The 18650-nt window shown below is 55.3% G+C and overlaps 7 protein-coding genes across 7 annotated transcripts; 5 read left to right on the forward strand and 2 right to left on the reverse strand.

Annotated features, from left to right (window-relative positions):
- Window positions 1–1203: 1203 nt before the first annotated feature.
- E0L32_000878 (uncharacterized protein) lies at window positions 1204–3928 on the forward strand (the record flags this gene model as incomplete). The annotated part of the gene is made up of 4 exons (XM_031143681.1): window positions 1204–1659; window positions 1739–2434; window positions 2487–2572; window positions 2803–3928. The coding sequence occupies 4 exons, from the start codon at window positions 1204–1206 to the stop codon at window positions 3926–3928; spliced, it is 2364 nt and encodes a 787-aa protein (XP_030994412.1).
- A 475-nt stretch (window positions 3929–4403) lies between these two features.
- On the reverse strand, window positions 4404–6016 carry E0L32_000879 (uncharacterized protein; the record flags this gene model as incomplete). Its single annotated transcript, XM_031143692.1, has 2 exons — window positions 4404–5431; window positions 5497–6016. The coding sequence occupies 2 exons, from the start codon at window positions 6014–6016 to the stop codon at window positions 4404–4406; spliced, it is 1548 nt and encodes a 515-aa protein (XP_030994413.1).
- Window positions 6017–6402: 386 nt separating this feature from the next.
- On the forward strand, window positions 6403–7599 carry E0L32_000880 (uncharacterized protein; the record flags this gene model as incomplete). Its single annotated transcript, XM_031143703.1, has 1 exon — window positions 6403–7599. The coding sequence occupies one exon, from the start codon at window positions 6403–6405 to the stop codon at window positions 7597–7599; it is 1197 nt and encodes a 398-aa protein (XP_030994414.1).
- Window positions 7600–8244: 645 nt separating this feature from the next.
- Window positions 8245–8574, forward strand: E0L32_000881 (uncharacterized protein; the record flags this gene model as incomplete). The annotated part of the gene is made up of 1 exon (XM_031143714.1): window positions 8245–8574. One exon carries the CDS (start codon window positions 8245–8247, stop codon window positions 8572–8574), a length of 330 nt encoding a protein of 109 aa, XP_030994415.1.
- Window positions 8575–9029: 455 nt separating this feature from the next.
- Window positions 9030–12740, reverse strand: E0L32_000882 (uncharacterized protein; the record flags this gene model as incomplete). The annotated part of the gene is made up of 5 exons (XM_031143725.1): window positions 9030–9157; window positions 9227–9503; window positions 9571–9789; window positions 9859–12481; window positions 12538–12740. 5 exons carry the CDS (start codon window positions 12738–12740, stop codon window positions 9030–9032), a joined length of 3450 nt encoding a protein of 1149 aa, XP_030994416.1.
- Window positions 12741–14516: 1776 nt separating this feature from the next.
- Window positions 14517–16267, forward strand: E0L32_000883 (uncharacterized protein; the record flags this gene model as incomplete). The annotated part of the gene is made up of 4 exons (XM_031143736.1): window positions 14517–14688; window positions 14742–14902; window positions 14966–15905; window positions 15963–16267. The coding sequence occupies 4 exons, from the start codon at window positions 14517–14519 to the stop codon at window positions 16265–16267; spliced, it is 1578 nt and encodes a 525-aa protein (XP_030994417.1).
- Window positions 16268–16988: 721 nt separating this feature from the next.
- E0L32_000884 (uncharacterized protein) lies at window positions 16989–18533 on the forward strand (the record flags this gene model as incomplete). The annotated part of the gene is made up of 1 exon (XM_031143747.1): window positions 16989–18533. The coding sequence occupies one exon, from the start codon at window positions 16989–16991 to the stop codon at window positions 18531–18533; it is 1545 nt and encodes a 514-aa protein (XP_030994418.1).
- Between the last annotated feature and the right edge of the window lie 117 nt (window positions 18534–18650).

Consider the following 18650-nt stretch of genomic DNA (forward strand, 5'->3'; position numbering starts at 1 on the left):
TCCCGAGTGGCGGCCCCCACCTGCTCAATCTTTGAGCAGCGAGATCCGGCTTGGCCAAACCAGCTTTTGAGGGACACAGCTGGGGCAAGATGGCTGTCTTCTGCCAAAGTCGTCATGTCTCTGTCTAAGAATGACCATAAAGGATGCCGTGAAGAAGCCCAAGAAACCATCGTGACCCTTAACAAATCTGCGTCGTCGTGGATACGTAAACTACCAAGTTGGAACATGATACGAGCCATAAGATGGCAAGATAGGTCAAGTATGTTGTCATCTGTATTCTATCATGTCTGCAATAAGAGAATGCACAATACAATTACGAGTGGATCTGCGCTTGAAAGGAAGAATCGCACTGCTGTTTCTATGCGCCTTCAGACCTTGAATTATATGGAGGTTTTTCTTTCGACGTACTGAGGTAGCTTTGAGGGACATGCGCTACTCATAACTCTTCCTGATAGAGTGCTGAACCAGTTGATAAGGTCAGCTGAGGCAATGTTGTAGGTTTTGAAGCTAAGAGACGCGATGAACATTGACGGAGTTAACTGTGGTAAAGGGACGTTGTTTCTTGTTACATCTCCCTTCTTTAGGCCATTCTTGTTAAATTTCCCAAGTCACTAACGAACGAAGACTTCTCTCCACAAGCCACCAAGGCCGCCGGCTGAATGTCCACATAGACTGATGGGCTGACATTGCTTCAGAGAAACGTAGAACATTTATAAAGCATGGTGAATTTGAATCTTACTTGTAAGAATAACAAATTAATCCTGTACCTAACCTAGGTATATCGAGAAACAACTTATTCAATAGGTTCATTTTAACAGGTCGTTACTAATAGGGCGAGGGGAATCATCAATAACAATGAACCTTCGCCCCCAATATGCAGCTCTTCGCGAAGGCGTGAGAAAACGCAGCGGCTTCCCACATCCAATCGTTACAGCCTGGTGCATGATGGACTCCGAACTTAGAAGAGCTCTTCAGTACAGCAATAGCCCGCGTAAGCGCATACAACGGGGCTGTACGAGCACAGCCACCATATCGGAGATTCTGCCTGACCTGATCGCCCATCAGAATTCTGAGCCCAATGTAAAGAGCAAAATCATCTGCATTCTACACCATTTTGTCTGTTCCCGCGCAATAGATCTCGACTCGCAAAAATCTTTCGTACATGCTCACTGTTCATTTACGTATCCCTAGGCGAGCGCTACGATGGCGGAAGTCGTAGGCATCATCGCCAGCGGCATCGCCCTGGGCCAGGCAGCTTGCGCGATCGGGAAGGGCATCGGTCTCCTGCGCTCCATCGCCAACGCGAACGAGGAGTTTTGGGACTTCCTCAACGAGCTGGAGTCGCTCAAAGCAGCGGTGGAGACGAACAGCTTGGCATTGGAGGACCTGGATGCGACAAACAACCCCAGACTGCAGCCGTACCTGGCCAGGCTCGACACAGTTCGGGCCAGCCTGGTCCAGGCCTTTGGCGCCCTCGAGACCATCACGACGAGGGTTTTGGCCAAGAGCAAGGGCCAGAACGACCAAGGCCAGCATCGGATACCAAAGGTCCTGTGGCAGCGGGAGAAAAACGGGATTTTCAAGCTCCGGGATGTGTGCCGTCAGTCTCACCGCCAAATGACCGACTGCATGGTGATCATGATGGCAGTCGAAAAGCAAGTATTTATCTCGACAGACTTTCGAACTGAATATCGATATATGAGCCAGGCTAATAATGAGTTTCAGCCGGAGATTTCAGCAGACCCTCACACTGGACGTTCACATGATCCTCGAGGGTAAAAGCTCCACGCGCCACCACGCCGCAACCAGACCGACGGAAAACGGGTCATTGGACCTGGATTCCGGTCAAGAGAAAGCATCGGGCGACGACGAGCACGCCGGCTCCGAACTGGTGCCGTTTGATTCTGCAGTCTCCAATGCGAACCAGTTGGAGCACATCCTACAGAGAAAGCAGGCGACACAAAACTCGGGTCAACCAAACAGTGGACCTCACCCGACAGCTCTCACCATTCACGCCACTGTTCGTGAGAGATGCCCAGAGAACTGCGGGTGCCAATGTCACATCATTTCTGTAAAGAGGTCGCCGCCATGGCTGGCCTCCGTCCTGGGCAACCTCCTGGTGTACTACGATAGCTTTCCCGTGCTGGACCGGCGACCATGTAACACCTTCCTTTGCAGGGCGAGTCTGCGGACCATCAGAGCCCAATATCAGTTTCCCAGTTGGCTACTTCGAAGGTCCGTTCACATCAAGGCCTGCTGGGACGTCTTGACGGGTACCGGTTCGACTCTCCACTGGAAAGTTCCTAGGGTAAACAAACCGCCTTTTATATGGGAAGCCATCCGTGAAGATAATAAGGCATGGTTCCAGACACTTATCGCTGAGAGGAAACTTCTGCCCAGTGACACTGACGCAGCCGGATATCCATGGATCATGGTGCGTTCAAATGATCAAGTACGATCCGGGAGATGCATTGACATCCTTGTAGCGTTGCGATACTGCCGGGGCTGAAAACATAATCCAGCTGCTTCTGGAGAATAACTTTGACCTCTGGGCGGCAAATCCAGACGGTTGGTGAGTTGCATTATGCCGGCCTTTCATTCATGTCAGCCGAATTGTTAACATTCTCCTTCAACTTCAAGGTCATTTATGCAAGGTATAATAGCATATTTTCCCTCAGGGATACCTGACTGGATACATGGTGCCTGCCGCAAGGTGGTGGACGATGCGTGTGAAGAACATGCATTGAGCTTCAGCCCCATACATAGAAGCATACTGGGGCTGAGTACATCCTCGGTTCGAAGCGCGGCTATCGCACACCCTGAGCATCTCAACACTTGTGACGATCTCGGCTGGACTCCACTTCACCTGGCTGTGAGTATGGGCGACAATGAAGCAGTTGAGACACTCCTGGACTCGGGGTGTGACATGGAGAAGAGAGCGCTCTTGAGTGGCGAGACCGCTCTATTCGTTGCCGCTCTTCATCGTGAGGTCGCCCTCGCACGAACGCTGATCGAACGAGGGGCCAATATGGCCATCACTTGCTGGGGCATGACCCTTCTCGAGTTGGCGGTTCGTGATGCATCAGCCGACTTCGTGCAGCTCCTTTTAGATGCAGGAGCCAATTTACCGCCTAGCATACTTCATCCCTTGACCGTGTGCGAAAGTATCGATATGAACGAGATATCTCGCGTCATCAAAATCCTGCAGAAGCACGGAGCAGACGTCGATTGGCGAAACGAGTGGGGAGGCAGCGTGCTATTGACTGCCTTAGTACGCAGGAAAGACAACCACTTTGTTGCTGAAGCATTAGCTACAGCTGGGGCTGACTTCGACACCGTCGATAGCAAGAACCGCAATCTGCTATTTTGGATGGCAGAGAGGAAATCTCCGCGGTGGATTTACCATCTAGATGCTGCATATTGGCGCGGAACGGATCCGGACTTGAAGAATAACGTAGGTTACAGCGCACTTGATGTACTTACGTTTCTATGCGCCCACAATCTGCCACTTCCCGTTACTAGAAAGGTACGTGAGATCATCGGGTTGGCGGAGCTCATAGCCGAGATTCGGGAGATGAACTGGAACGACGGGCTCTTCTTGGACATGAAGCACCGTCTGAGCGAGGATGATTCTCATCGTAAGCTCAAAAGATGGATTCGCTTTGTTCAGGAACAGGTGGACAACGATCCAAACTTTGCGGAAGAGGAGTGGGATGAGGATACGATGATCTGGTATGATGATATTGAGCTTGAGGACGGGCTTGAGGACGATGACGACGCCCTTGATATTCATTCTCTCACGTTACGGAAACCGAGAGACTACAACGACTCTGACGAAGAGTCACAATACGGCGACGACTCCGACGACGAAGAGTCACAAGAAACCTCCGACTCAGAGGATGAATTCTTCGACGCACCAGAGCCCTAGAGCAACATCTTTTTATGGTGGAAACGTCTTGGCCATCGTCGTTCAAGAAGGTGGCGAGGCAAAGGTAGACGGCAACCATGCCAGAGATTTGTCTTCCAGTACCACCTTGCAGGATTTGGCAGACGACGAGCCCTTCCGAGGCCGACTTCATCGCCGCCGGGTCCCCGGTCAAGGGACTGTGGCTTCTGAACCCTTCAAGGAGCAGTGCTGATCACCCCCCGTGACGCAGCTGATGGATGAGTGTCGACTCCTTTACGTGGACAGGGCACTGTGAGCTTCTCGAGAAGGGGGGGGGGGGGGGGGGGGGGGGGAGGAGGGGGGGGGGGGGGGGGGGGGGGGGAGGAGATTGTTGATGCACATGTACAGAGTAAGAATGGCAAGTGGCCATATAGTGTGGTTTTGCATTGTTAAAAGGCGCTTCAGACTCACATACTCCATAGCAAGGCGGTATCTACATAGCTAAGCAACAAGCACCTTACATCCACAAACACAACTTGCCGCTGGCGTTGCCACCCGCAACCCAGTCCATCGTGGGATGGAAGTGCGCCACCGCCGGCACCGCCGTGATGCCGTCGCCGTCGAGCTGCGCGAGCTGCTCTCCGTCCGCGGCGAAGACGTCGACAAAGCGGTTCATGTTCCCAATGACAAACTTCTGTATGCCGTCCCGCGGCCGGTGCTGCCACTGCGGCTTGAGGATCGTCACCCACCTCCCCGTCTGGTTGTTGTGCTTGATGATGTGCGCAGGGGTCATCTTCTTGTCCGGGATGTCGTGCCCCGCGGCCCACGAACCGGCGTCGGAAAAGTCGTAGATCTTGATGGTGTCATCGTACGACGAGGTGGCGATCTGCCCACCGCTGCTCCACGAGGCGTGCGAGACGGACAACCGAGACTCGTGCTCGCCGAGCAGAGCAGGGTGGCGCAGATCACCCTTGCCCGCGATCTTGCGGAGGTCCCAGATCTTCATAGTGCGGTCCAGACTTGCAGTGGCGAACAGGTGAGGATGGAGTGGGTTTAGACTGAAGCCGCCAATCTTGTGGTCGGTAAGGGACCATATCTCGGCGTCCGAGGCCTTCATCCGCAGGTCGTAGCGGCCGAAGGATCCCTGGAGTGTTGAGAAGTAGATCAGGCTGGGTTCCGTGGAAGCCATGTCCAATGCACTGATAGGCAAGTCCTCGTCAATCTCAGAGGGGGCCCACACTTGCACTGAGACGCCCTTGTCGAGGTCGAGCTTGCGTATTGACGAATCATATGAGGCTGTGAAGACCGAGTTGGCATCTGTCGGCGAGAACAAGAAGGACGAGATTGTGCGGGAGTGCGTCTTGAACGCCGATATAACTGGGTCGGACTGCTCTCCACCCTCTTCGTCGTCTTCGGCTTTGATGGGTTCCTGTGAGGCATCGAACACGCCCATAGCACCCTCTTTGTCGCCCGCGAAGATGATCGGTTTTGATTCGGTTGGGTGGAACCCCATGGAGTAGATGCGCTGAGGTACGAGCTTGATGTCTTTATGCGCACATGTCCAAGTCAGTGATCAGGTCGAGAGTCAATATGACACGCGGTTGACTTACCAGGTACAGGCCATTTTTCGTATAGCTTGAGCTCGCCCATGCGCAATCTGAGATTCTTCAAGTCCTTGTCGGTGGTTTTCGCGACGTCGTCGTCGGTGAAAGTGCGGAATCCAGGTTCGGCGCCACGAATCAGACCTCGTAGGTTCAGCAAGCCATCCATACTGCCTTGCCATTTACGGCCCTCGACAATCGTGTCGCCGAGGTTCAAGTCGTCACCGACTCGCTGCCTCTTTTGACGCGACTTTTCTGCTTCCGCCTCGGCCTCGACCTCGAACTTTCTTTTGAGAGTTTCATTGTCAGCGTCGAGTCCGGCGACTCGGCTACTCCGTCGAGTCGGGATCGCGGCCTCGCGCTTAATGGTCTCGGTTCGTCTTCGGGGAGTCGATGCTTTCTTCGGTGTAACTGGTTTCGGCGCTGGAATAATCTTCTTTGCGGTTGTGGAAATGTCCTTGAGAATGGCATTGTTCGCCGCAATGTTCTCCAGCCGGCGGCGCTCGAACGCCGACATCTCGGGAGCCATGGCGATTAACACAGTACGAGAGGCGCAATTGGCAGGGCAAGGCGAATCAATCGAAGATGAGGAGCGCGACACAGGTACAATTGAGCGCAAAGCAGCAAAGGAGATGAAGTCGAGTTTGCCACAAAGCTGAACCCGAGGTGACGTGACCGAGACGCGGTCGTTGCTTTTGACGGCGTCGAGGGGGCGCATTAATCATCAGGCAAACGCGTAGTCATGCGGAAGTTCGCGTTAAGTGCCCTTTTGGTGTACTTTCCGGTACATTGGCGATAAGCGGTCCTTATCGGCTGGGAAATTTTTGGACCTGAAAGCTTCAAAACACACCTCCTTTTTCTGTGAGGGCTCTGTTCCCAGCATAGCGATCATCGCGGCAATTGAGACCAGGCACCATGTCGGCCACCACACTCCTCCCCTTCCTGTACCAGACAAGAACCCTGCAGCGACTCCCTCGATCGAAGTTCGCCCTCCAGGTCGCCCGGTCCTTTTGCGTCTCAGCTTCGAACCGAGCAGGAGGCCGACCGGACCACATCCCCTTTGAGCTCCCGCCCGAGCTGCAGAACGACAGGAGCATTGCTCCCGACGTGCCAAACCAGAGCAAGCAAAGAAACAGGACTATCACTCCCCTGGAGCAGCGCGCATTCGAGCAGATCTTCAACGAGATCGCCGCGCGCCGGCCGACGCCCGTCGGCTTCGAAGACCAAGGCAAGCCTACCAACCTAGGCAGCCTGGGGGCCGCGAGCCACGATGGGAATGTGGTTATATCGGAGGATACTAGCAGCGCGAGTGGTGTTGCATCCGCGCGGACATGGGACCCGGAGAAGGCGCTGAAACAGTTCCCTGCCAGTCTGCGTAAGGCAGCTGGCCTGGCGCTCGGTGTGGCCGAGTCTCCAGTGGATCCGAATATCGGAGAACAGCAGGAGGAGGCAGATGGAACAGTGGAAATGGCTGTCGACGAGGCTGCTCGAAAAGAGAGGCACGAGCGGTGGCAGAAGATCACGGTCGCCAGAGCTGAGACGGAGGCGCTCATGACGCGGTGCAAGACCGACTTTGAGCTCTGGGGCGTCATGGAGAAGGAAGTCTTTGGCCTGATTGACAAGCTCGGGGTCGGCGTCGAGAAGAAGAAGGCAGAGGAAAGAATGGACGTCTACGGCCCCCTGTACCCGCTGTACCTCGTCCACGGCCTGCGCCTGCTCGACAGCCACTTTGCGCAGTCGTCGCCGCTCGTCTTCTCCGTCCTGCCGCGCATCAAGGAGCTCGGCCTGGCCTCATACGTCCTCGGCGCGTCGACCCCGCTCTACAACAGCCTCATGTCCATCTACTGGCACAGGTACGGAGACGTGCCCGCGGTGCTGTCCATCCTGGAGGAGATGCAGGAGGGGGGCCTCTTCTTTGACGGGGCGAGCCTGGGCATCGTGCGGGACATGAAGCAGTTCTACGCCAGGTGCCGCGACGGCTCCGGAGGGGAGCTGTTGGGGTCGCTCGTCAAGATGCCCGAGTACGCGGCCGCGCCCGACGGACGCATTGCGCACTGGCAGAGGGTCATTGAGAAGAATATTAAGGAGCGGCAGAAGTCTCCGGGCTACTAGAGTTCCACGTCAAGCTTGGGTGAATGAGCCAGTTTTGCCTTTTCTCCATATCGCAAGGAGAAAGGGCAGTGTATACTATATTCTGTATAATTGTTATATTCTGTATAATTGTATGATAGGTCTGTATGAAAGTAAGCTCCATGTATAAAAAATCTATCACCCTCTTTGAGTCCACCTGTCGAACAAACAATCGAGGCTCATGTTTACTTTTGCCATGTCCGCGGAGATACGGCTATCATCCGCGCCAAAGCGGAAAGCGGAAACGAGCTTCACATGAATTGGGTGCTTGGCGACTGACGTCACGCCACCGATCATGAACTTAAACCACCAACCTCCAATTGACAGCCAATTGCTTACAGATCTGGCTGGGATCGAATACCAGCACCGGAATTTTCAATTGATCAATGCGACTGGAAGCTTCGGCCGACGGAAATTCCAGCCGAGAAGGACCCGAGCCGCAATCCCGCCCCCCGCCCATCAGAACATTTGATCAGCCGGGCCTAGCTAACAACTCAAACTAAACCTCCTATCATCCTGACCTCATACCTCATACCACCCTCACTGCCATCTCCTCCAATTCACGTTCTGATTTGAACATCGTCCAATACTCCTCCGCATCCATCATCGTCGTCAAGGAAACACACAATGCAGCGCCTCGCACGCTTCACTACCACCTCACCATCGCCGGCGATGCTCGCCCGCCGCGCCGCCGCTCGCGCCGTCGCACAGCAGCAGCGCCAGTTCGGCATCACAGCTGCCTACCGCGCGGGCCCGGCCGACCAGGCCGTCCCGCCGACGGAGCACACCCCCAACCCGACCGAGTCGGAGGAGGACGTCAGCGCCGACAGGTCGCCCGTCGAGCCCCTGCACAAGCCGAGGCCGACGGAGAGCGAGGAGGACGTTAAGGCAGACCGCAGCACGGAGGATCCGATCCACCCGAAGGGGACGGGGAGGCCTGTGGCCGAGAAGCATTAAGTGGACGGAGGGGACAGGGTTCGCCAATGGAGGTTTATCAGCTAAGGTGGCTGGACTGGAGCTGTCGTTGTGGAAGAAAGATTGGAAATTTTCAAGGTTGACGAAGTCCGGTAGTCATACTGGGATTCATGTCCGCAATGTGGGAACCAAGTTCAACGTCTAAAAGGAACTAATTTCGTGTTGGCATCGAATCTCGAACACAAACATCTTTCGTGGGGGTCGTGAGAGTTTTCATGATGCAGTGTATTCATATCATAACTCTGGAGCTGAGTGAACTCATCTCCTCATGTGTCAATCTTCCCTTGTTACCGGCATACAGACCAAGGAAACCAACGCAAGAAGCATGGAATTCTTTCTCTCCACGGGACACGTAGCCTAGGCTGCAACCAAAAGAAGAAAGGTTCATAATTCATGCAAGACTTTCCATAGATCCTCCGATCTCCAAATTTGAGATCTCACTTCAGTAGCTCGTCCTTACGTTTGAGAATGTCGTGGTAGTACTGCTGCATCGAGGTGAGGTTCGTCGGCGTTCTCTCGCCCTCAAAGTTTCCTTTGCCGTGTCCATCGAAATGGACCTTCCAGGCTACAGAGGGGGTTAGGATTTGCATATCAGGAAAGAAAGATTGAGGCGTGAGCCATGGCGAAGACTTACTGCTGGCGTCAAAGCCGAGATGAGACCAACTGTCGTTGAGATATGCCTTCTCAGTGCCGACCCTGATTGTCTTGACCACACCCATCTGGCCTGGCGCAGGGCGAAGATTCTTCAAGTCGGCCGAGAGCTTCACGAGTCCGACGACGAAGGCTTGCGCCAACTGCTTGGCTATACACTCGTGCGGACCGTAGCTGAAGGCGGTCACTGCATCTGTCTTGCGCTGTGGATCAAACTTGGCTGCATCAGGGACTTCCTTGGGGTTGCGTCCAGCCTCGCCCTTTCGACATTGTTAGCACAGGCCTACTAGCAATTGCGAAAGACTGATGGGAGATCCGATAACCTACCAGCATCATGACAACGAGATTGCCGGGCTGGACAGTCTTGCCCTCGAGCTCGGCCGGCTGCACTGCTACACGAACATTGCGCTGCGAGCTGGTGAGGCGCTGGGCTTCAGCAACATAGGCATGAAGTGTCTTGTCATCGTTCTTCTGGGCGAGGCTCTGCACCTCGGCCCAGATGGAGGCATTCTCTGGGCGCAGGAAGAACTCCATGATCTCGTAAAACTGTATTGCAACATGGTTAGTGATCGACAGCGTGCAGACTTGTAACAGATTTCATGTGTATGTATTTACCGCAGTGACAGGGACGCCGATGCCTCCAAAGGCCGTAAGCCAGAGGTTGTCGACCACCTTTTCGGCCGAGTTGCCCTGTGCCAGCAGCTCCTCGACGAGTCTGTAGCCGCCAGAGCGCAGAGAGCCCTTCTTGAGGTCGGCCTTGCGGGTAATAAGCCCGGACACGGCAGACGCGATGCCAAGGCCGAGCCCACGGCTACGGGCAACCTCGTCCACAAGCGTGCGCGTCGAGTCGATCACGACCTTGGCGCCCTCCTGGGCCTCGCGGCGCCGCGTCCACGCGCGCGCAGGGTCGTTGTTGTTAACGCCCCACACGCGGATCGCGAGCAGGCTGCGGTACAGCTCGGCCGTGCCCAGCGTGCCCTTGGGGTTCTCGTCGGTGCGCAGGTCAAAGTAGAACAGGTCGGCCAGCAGCTGCGCGTTGAGCGGGATGGCGACGTCGCGGATGAGGTCGATCTGGTGCAGGCCCTCGCGCATCTTGAAAGTCTCCTTCTCGACGAGCCGGGCGCCCGCGCGCTCGACGAAGTCATGCACGGCCTGGTGCAGGTCCGGGATCTTGCCCATGGCCTTGAGCATGTTGGCGCGGTGCTCGTAGTTGCGCGGCTCGTCGCCCGCGAGCATGAACCAGCCGAGGTCCTTCTTGCCCGGGAACAGGTCGTTGATGGGCTTGAGCCAGGGCACGACGAACTGCTTCGGGCTGCTGAGCACCTGCTTGATCGAGGCCTGGCTGAAGACGACGACGGGCTTGGGCGGCGGCTTGGGGTCGTCCAGCGTGAACTGGCTCATGGTGCCCAGCTCGCGCGCGATCTGCTCGTTCATCTTCTTGGTGTACATGGGCTGCATCACGGCGACCGAGTTGTAGGGAAACCAGTTGGGCAGACCGCGCTGGATCAGCTTGTACAGCATGGAACCGCCCAGCGTCTTGGGGTCCTGCTGCACCTCATTGAAGCCCCAGTTGGTGAGGTTGGTGCAGGTAAAGTCGAGCGTGTTGAATCTGTCCGAGCGCACCAGCGTGACAGCGTCGGACAGCACCGCTCTGCCGACCGAGTACGTTGGGCAGATTCCAGAGCCGGCATTGCGCGGTGGCTTGATATCTTCGACCATGAGGCCGGGGTACAGCTCGACCATGTCCGGGTCAGTGTACAGCTTCTCGAGCAGGTTGGCGATGTCGGTATTGGCATTGATCTCGCTGAATTTTTCGTACCGCTTGAGGCCGAAGAACTCGCGAAACTCGTTGAGCGATGCCACCTGCCACTTACGGGCCTGGTTGATGCCGAGCACCTCGACGATTTTGAGGGCCTTGGGGACCATGCGGGCGCCGAAAGCACCAGCCGGGTCTTCCATGGCGTCCTTGAGGATGCGTACGAGGTCTGCATCCTTGAAGGTGCCGTCGGCCTGGCGCTCGAGGTCATCGAACGTGCGGACGCTGGGATCCTTGGGGATGCTCTGCTCGTAGGTGACCAAGGCCTGGCCGAGCTCGACCCAGCTCACATCCTGTAGGTCCTCCGCCTTGCGGCCGGGGAACAACTTGAGGAAGAAGCCATTGATCCACTTCTCGTCGCGCTTGGAGATGCACGAATGGAAGCGGTACAGGAGATTGAACTCGACACTGACCTGGTTGCCAACGCCACGCGGCACACCGTCGCCGTCGAACTGTTTGTCGATGGCGACGCGTGGATCCAGGGTCCAGTCGCTGGCAGAGTGGTGGGTGTTGGTGATGGCACGCAGGTAATCGTGCAGGCAGATGTTGACGTAGAGACCACCGACGATCAGTCGTGCCACGTTGAAGAGGTCGTGGTCCTGCTTGGCCAAGGCACGGGCACGATCTTCGGGGCTGGCATCGGGTCCACACTCGAGTGAGAAGCGACCGTTCTCATTGATCTGGAGCAGAATGTCGCAGACATAGTTGTGGAAACGGCTGTAGAGTACCAACATAACATTGACGCCGGCGGGCTGGCCGAGCAAGCGCTTCTCATGGAACGTGTCGGGCTTGAGCTTGCCGGCCTTCATTGTGCGGATCTCCAGCTGGTCCTTCAAGGAAGAGCCATACAGAGGTGCCAAATCAAGGTAGGATGAAGTGTCAGACTTGTTCATGTCAGTGCGGTTGGTGCGGAAGATGTCGTGAATGATGATGGCGGCGTGATAGAAGAGCATGGATGAGATTCCGGCTGGATTCTCCTTGAAGGTGTTGTCATCTCGGGCAAGCAGGAGGTCGAACAGCAGACCAGGATCTGGCTTGACTCCCTGAAGGCGCTTGACGGTCCTGACAGACTTAGCATAGGGCGTGCCAGCCTTGCCCAGGTTGGGCGCTGTGATGTTGTTGTAGCTTCCATCCGGCATACGGTATTGATGGAGGCCATCCGGTGCTTGTGGGACCTGCTCCCGCAGTATGATATCGCTGTCCGGAGACTTGAACTCGATGGTGTCGTAAGGCTTGTGAGACTGTTGGGCCGCTGGGTCTTTGGAGTTGACAACTTCGTACTTGACATCACCACCGACGTAGGACAAGGGCGGGTGCTGAAGGTTGCCCCACAGTGTGTCGATGAGCTTGTTAGTGAGTAGGGTCCTGACCTCAGATGTCGATGGGAGACAGGTGAGGATGCCGATCAAGAGCTCGGTCGTACTGTGACTTGTCAGAACAAGCGACGATCGTTGAAGGACAGCAGTTTCACTACTCACCCCTTCCTATCATCAAGAGGCTTCCCTTTCTCAATCAGCTCTCGGATAAGCTCCGCAAGCTGTGGGATAGACGCCGCTTCACGGACACCTGCGTAGTCCTTAACAAGCGCTGTGGCTATCTTGAGAGGGTCGTCGAGGCTCAAGGAATCCTTCTTAGGGTCCTTGTAAGCCTCGCCGGCTTGAAACTTCTCGTCAAAAGCCATAGTTGTACTTGCTCGTGGACACTGGGCGCCTACTTGTGTATGCTCGGGAAATGATATGTGGGAACAAGTGAGGCATAGATTTCTTGCTTTCGACACTTGAGAGAGATACAAGAATATCCAAAATCCCAATTTATATCTCGTACTTGCTCCTCTTTTGCTACTGACGTCTCAAGCGGCCTATCATGCCCGAGACATTACGATTTCCCCTCTTTCTCGGCGCCTCAACAAGACTGGTGACAAAACAGCACATGACGTCCCTTCTGCCACCGACAAGCCTTGGGCGCTGCATGTTGTTTTCGTTGCATACGAGCTATGTGGAAAGCCACACGGAGAAATCACAGCTGAGGAATGAAGCATGCATATCTCTGAGGGCCAATCGATTTGCAGCCTTTGGAGATGCTGAACGTTGTTTGGTTGTCCAGTATGAGCCACCGAAAAGCAAAGAGCTTAGTCAAATGGGAGCGGATCGGCATTGCATGATGCTCGTCCCGGGTCACACAACTACCAAAAGGACACTCGGTTCTAATATCTCAGTTGAACGGGCGTAACTGGGCGCTAACCCCCATGAGGATACTGCATATCGGCAGATTCCAAGTGGTCTCATTTGTTCGTGTCTGAGAAGTGCAGGTTGGAAGTTGAACCGTGGTCCTTCTTGCTCAATGAAATGCTGGCCGCATGCCAGTGTGGATGTACCTCGGATCCGCGCGCTGCATGCACCGATCCGCTTTGGGGGTTTGTGCAGCAGGGTCTCGGATCGTTCAACACGGGATGGATCTTGGCATCGGAAGGAGTACGACAAAGCCGGGGAAGGCAGGGAATCAGGGCAGCAAAGTGAAACATGTCTACCTGTTATGTCGGCCAGACCACGGTCCACAACACACACACACAGGACGACTGGTAGCTAGCGGCAGCGACCATGGCGCGAGTTCATTTTAGCAAGCATCCAATCTAGTGGCCCTTGTCATTTGCTTGTTCTCTTTATTGTTGATCAATTGACAGCGGGACCGTCATATTAAAGTTAAAGCTAGACAATATTGAGAGTTGCGAACAGCCAAGCTCCCCAACCTCGGCAGTGTCGAGAACAGGGCTGGAGCCGAGACCTGCCTAATGCAAGCCCACCTTTGACCTGCCACCGCAGAACCCTGCACGCGAGTAATTACTGGTTTGGAGCTGAGTGGTCCATCGGGTGCACCCGTGCTACGGCTGACCCCTACCATCGCAAGCGGTCTAGCTTGTGAGACACCTGAGCTGTAAGACGGCACCTCCTGCAAATCGGATCGCAAAGGGTAAGCCGCATGTTCTTGTGGCTGCCTGAGCCCAACCGAGGAAAGCAAATGCCAGCCCAATAACGTCCACACCGACTCTGACTCCGCTGCGGTTTTGTAGCGATCAACTCGGCCAATGCCTCTCAGCTATCAAGTGATTCATTCAATTGAGCAAGGGATCGGCGCAGTTGCAGAGCTGGTCAAGATAACGCTGGTGAAAGGAATGAAAATGTGTGTGGGGATAACTGAATCCTTGAGACGGCCAACCGTCACACTTACTGGATCGTGATTGGCTACGTGTAGCCTAATAACTCCCATCAGCTTCGGTGAGACAGACAAAGTTACGCGATGGCGTTTCTTAACAGCGTGTAAAAATAAATAAGGGGAGCGTCTGAGCCCCCCAGAAAGCAGACGTCTTACTCCCATTAATATCGAGAGAACCGCTGCGCAGCTTCTTCGCACTCACTCACTGTTTCACACTCGTAACCTACCATAACACTCCTTCACCAACATGCCTGGCCTCGAGAATGCTGACCTGCCTCCGGAGCATGAGCCCAGGAAGCTCGTCCTGTGCTTCGATGGTACTGGCAACACATTCAGTGGATCCAATGCCGACACCAACGTCGTCAAGATCTTGAGCAAGTTGGATCGTAATGATCCCAACCAATTCCATTACTACCAGAGTGAGTATTGCACCGAGCATGTCGAATTATCCCGTCACTAATCCACAAAACAGCTGGAATTGGCACATACGACATCAATGAGACCACGGTCAATAAGACATGGTACGGAGACCTAAAGAGCTCCGTCTCCCAAACCCTGGACCAGGGTTTTGGAACAACTTTCGACGCGCACGTCATGGCGGGCTACCGCTTCCTGATGCGTTACTATGACTCTGTAAGTAAAGACGAGGCTCAAGCTGGCTCTGGGAGGTTACTCACTGATTCCAAACTGGAATAGGGCGACAAGATCTACATGTTTGGCTTCAGCCGCGGTTCTTTCACGGCCAAGTTCCTGGCACGCATGATCTACACCGTCGGTCTGCTCTGCAAGGGCAACGAAGAGATGGTTCCCTTCGCATACCGCCTCTACCAGCGCTACCTAGCCGGTGAGGTGCAGAACAATGTGGACCCGGACCCGGAGCTAGATGGCGCCGACCCGTCGGTACACCGGCACCACTGGGCGCGCGACGAGATCACGGCCTTCAGCAACACCTTCTGCCGCAAGGAGAAGGTCCGCCACTGCGGCAAGATCGAGGAGCGCAACATCAAGGTCTACTTCCTGGGCATGTGGGACTGCGTCAGCTCCGTGGCCGTCCTGGAGCGCGAGGCGCCGAAGCCCATGCCCGTCAAGGGGACGGCGCAGTTTGTCCGGCACGCCGTCGCCGTCGACGAGCGGCGCGTCAAGTTCAAGGCCGCGCTGCTGGCCCAGGACATCCGCGAGACGGCTGCAGGCGACGACGACAGCGATGACGACGACGACGAACATGCCGAGGACATCAAGGAAGTCTGGTTCCCCGGCTGCCACGGCGACGTCGGCGGCGGGTGGCCCGCCAGCAACGAGGACGGCTACAAGGACCCTGCGACGGACGACGGTAGCAGCACGCCGTCGTTCTGGCAGCGCATGAAGACCTTCTGGGCCACCCGCAAGCCCAAGGAGCCTAGCAGGGATGTGCGGCTAGACCCGTACCAGATGAGCGACATCCCACTGGCCTGGATGATCCGCGAGGTAGAGCTCGTGGGGAAGATGGATCCCCCCGCTGCCGTCAAGTGGACCTTCCGCCTGCACGGGTTCCGGAGGCGATTCAACAAGGACCAGGCGCTGCGGGGGTTCATGCACGACTCTTTGAGGTTCAGCCACGGCACGGGCTTCTTCACGGTGCTGCTATGGAGGTTTATGGGTAAGTTTCAATGCTAGGGTGCTCTTGTCTGTACTTTACACTAACATGGCTGAACAGAATGGCTTCCTATCATCAAGCGGTGGGAGCTTTCGGGCAATGAATGGAAGAATGTGCGCTTCCCTCTTAACAAAGGAGCGACCCGAGACATCCCATCCGATGCTGTGCTGCACGAGTCGCTGCTTTGGCGTCTCCGCAACAACCCCGGATATCATCCCTGCAATAACCACGGCGGCTACCTGCCCCCTTGTCTCAAGCACAATGGGGTGCTGGCTGAATTCGCGCCAGTGTCTGAGCCAGCGGAGCAGGCAGACCCCGATCACCAAACCTACAAGTTTGCAAAGCCTCCTGTGCACCACGCCTAATGCGTGCGCTTCTTTGGGGACGTACATGGGGCGATATCACGCATGTTTAATTTGATCATTATGCCAAATACAAGTTGTCACGAGTTTGAACAGAGTTGGATGAAGGGGGGTAGGAGACTTTGGGTTTCTCGATCTCGGAAATGCGAATGGTGTGTTAATCCAAGTCGATCTGTATTTCATCTTGCGGGCGGTAGCAACCCAGAAGAGGACTATGCCGACTCGCCTATATCGTGTCGTGATCCTTCGCGTGGTGTTCTGCTCATGATCGAAAAACACATGCTTGTGATGTGCGGAAATGCACGCCTCTCCTCAATTGTGAGATCCTATTGGTCACGGAAAAGGTGCGGCGTAGCAAATTTCGGCGGTTCGGCGAATTCTATCTTGGGTTTCCGTGCCGCACGCTACGTTGCTGGCCTAGTTCATAGCCACCCACGACTGCGGGATGGGCCATGTGTGAGGCGGGGTGTCAAGGGATTGTGGGATTGCATTGCGGGATAACGTTGCGCGATTTGAACTTCTGAAGATGTTGATTTGGAGTCCCCGCACAACTCGAGCGATCTACTGTCACAGTGGTTGGGGTAGTGCGGAGACAACACGGACAGCCTGAGACATATATATACCAGGAGTTGACCCTTGGGATTTGATGATCGAGTCCCTGACGATCCGGAACAATCCTTAGCTACGGTCCTCACCGCCGTTGTCACGGACTCTGTTGCCTATCATGCTTTCCCCCAGGCTTTTCGCTGTTTGCACCCTTCTGACGAGCGTTTGCGCTTCGGTGTGCGCTTCGGTCACGACCTATCCTCGGCCCGCCCTCTACTCCGCGTCGACTGATTTCAGCCTCACTGTCGGGGGAACGTCTGTCCCCACTGTCAAGTTCTACGATGGCTACGACTATGCGCAGCTGTCCATGGACGAGGGCAAGGACACCGAGTACAAGATCACGCTCAGCAGCGGCGCCTCCATTTCCTCGTACTCCATCAGCCCCAAGAAGCTCAAGATTGCGGCCACCGTTTCGGGTTCGACACTCACCTTCAAGGTCAAGAAGGCCTACTACCTCATTGTCAAGATCAATAGCCTGAAGGAGTTCGTCATTGTGGCCGATCCGTCCGAGACCGACAAGCCTGCTTCCTCGGGGTCTGGGATCTTCAATGTTAAGGACTACAATGCCGACAACACTGGCAAGACTCTCAACACCGGAATTCAGGATGCTCTGAATGCTGGCAAGGGCCACATCGTCTATGTCCCGCCAGGTATCTACCTCACCGGCAACATTGTCATCCCGGACGGCACCTCCCTGTATCTCGCTGGAGGCTCAGTGCTCCGGTTCACGGGCAACCCGGCTGATTACAAAAACATGTACTACAAGCCCGGTCTCGGTTATGGTACTTGGTGGATCTCCACGGCCATCAACTCCAATAACATCAAGATCTACGGTCGCGGAACGCTCGACGCCAATGGCTACGGCTACCAGAACGGGAGGAATGTTTCTCAAGCTCTTGTCCCAGCCGGGACCCAGAACTTCGTCGCCGACGGTCTCCTGATCCGCGAGAGCTCCTTCTGGACCGTTGTCCCCACCCAGAGCAACAACGTCTACCTGAACAATCTGAAGATGCTGAACCGCATCGACATGAAGCAGAACGACGGGATTGATGTTGTAGAGTCGACAAATGTCTTCACGACACGAGCTATCGCCATCGCACATGACGACAGCTTCAGCACCAAGACATGGCCCGAGGATGACAACGACATCTTCAAGGCGTACCCATACCCCCCGCGTCCGCTTTCCAATGTCACCTTCACGGACCTGGTCTCCTGGACCCGATGCTACAGCTTCAAGGTCGGGCAGGGTGTCTACAACTATCAGCAGGGCATCACCTTCCAGGACGGCGTCACCTACACCGCTGCCGTTGGTCTTGGCGTCGACCACAAGTTCGGAGACGGGGTTGCCCGGGATCTCACCTGGAAGAACATCGAGATCGAGGCTCTCGCCGGCGAGAACATGCCCGGCGTGGCTACGTGGATGGCCATCTTCGTCGAGATCTCGGGCAGGGGTATCGGACCCATCGAGAACTCTCTCGTCGAGAACATCCGCATCTATGACCTGGGTGCCAAGGACGCGTGGATCAAGGGCTACAACTCTTCTTGCAAGGTCGTCAATACCAAGCTCAAGAACATCTACCTGAATGATAACACGACGCCGACAACCGACCTTAAGGCTCTGAAGGTCGTTCACATGAACACTTTGAACACCACCATTGAGTAAAGGGCTCAGTGTAGCTAGGTAGTCGTCGCTTTGGCACTTGCAGGAGGCTGCATCAATATAGACCATACTACCATTTATGATGTATAATGCTTGACCGTGTCTCCCCGCAGTTTGTCT

Source organism: Thyridium curvatum (genome assembly GCF_004353045.1).
Source record: "Thyridium curvatum strain D216 chromosome Unknown NODE_3_length_876553_cov_77.224826, whole genome shotgun sequence".
In the NCBI taxonomy this organism is placed as follows: Eukaryota; Fungi; Ascomycota; class Sordariomycetes; order Thyridiales; family Thyridiaceae; genus Thyridium; species Thyridium curvatum.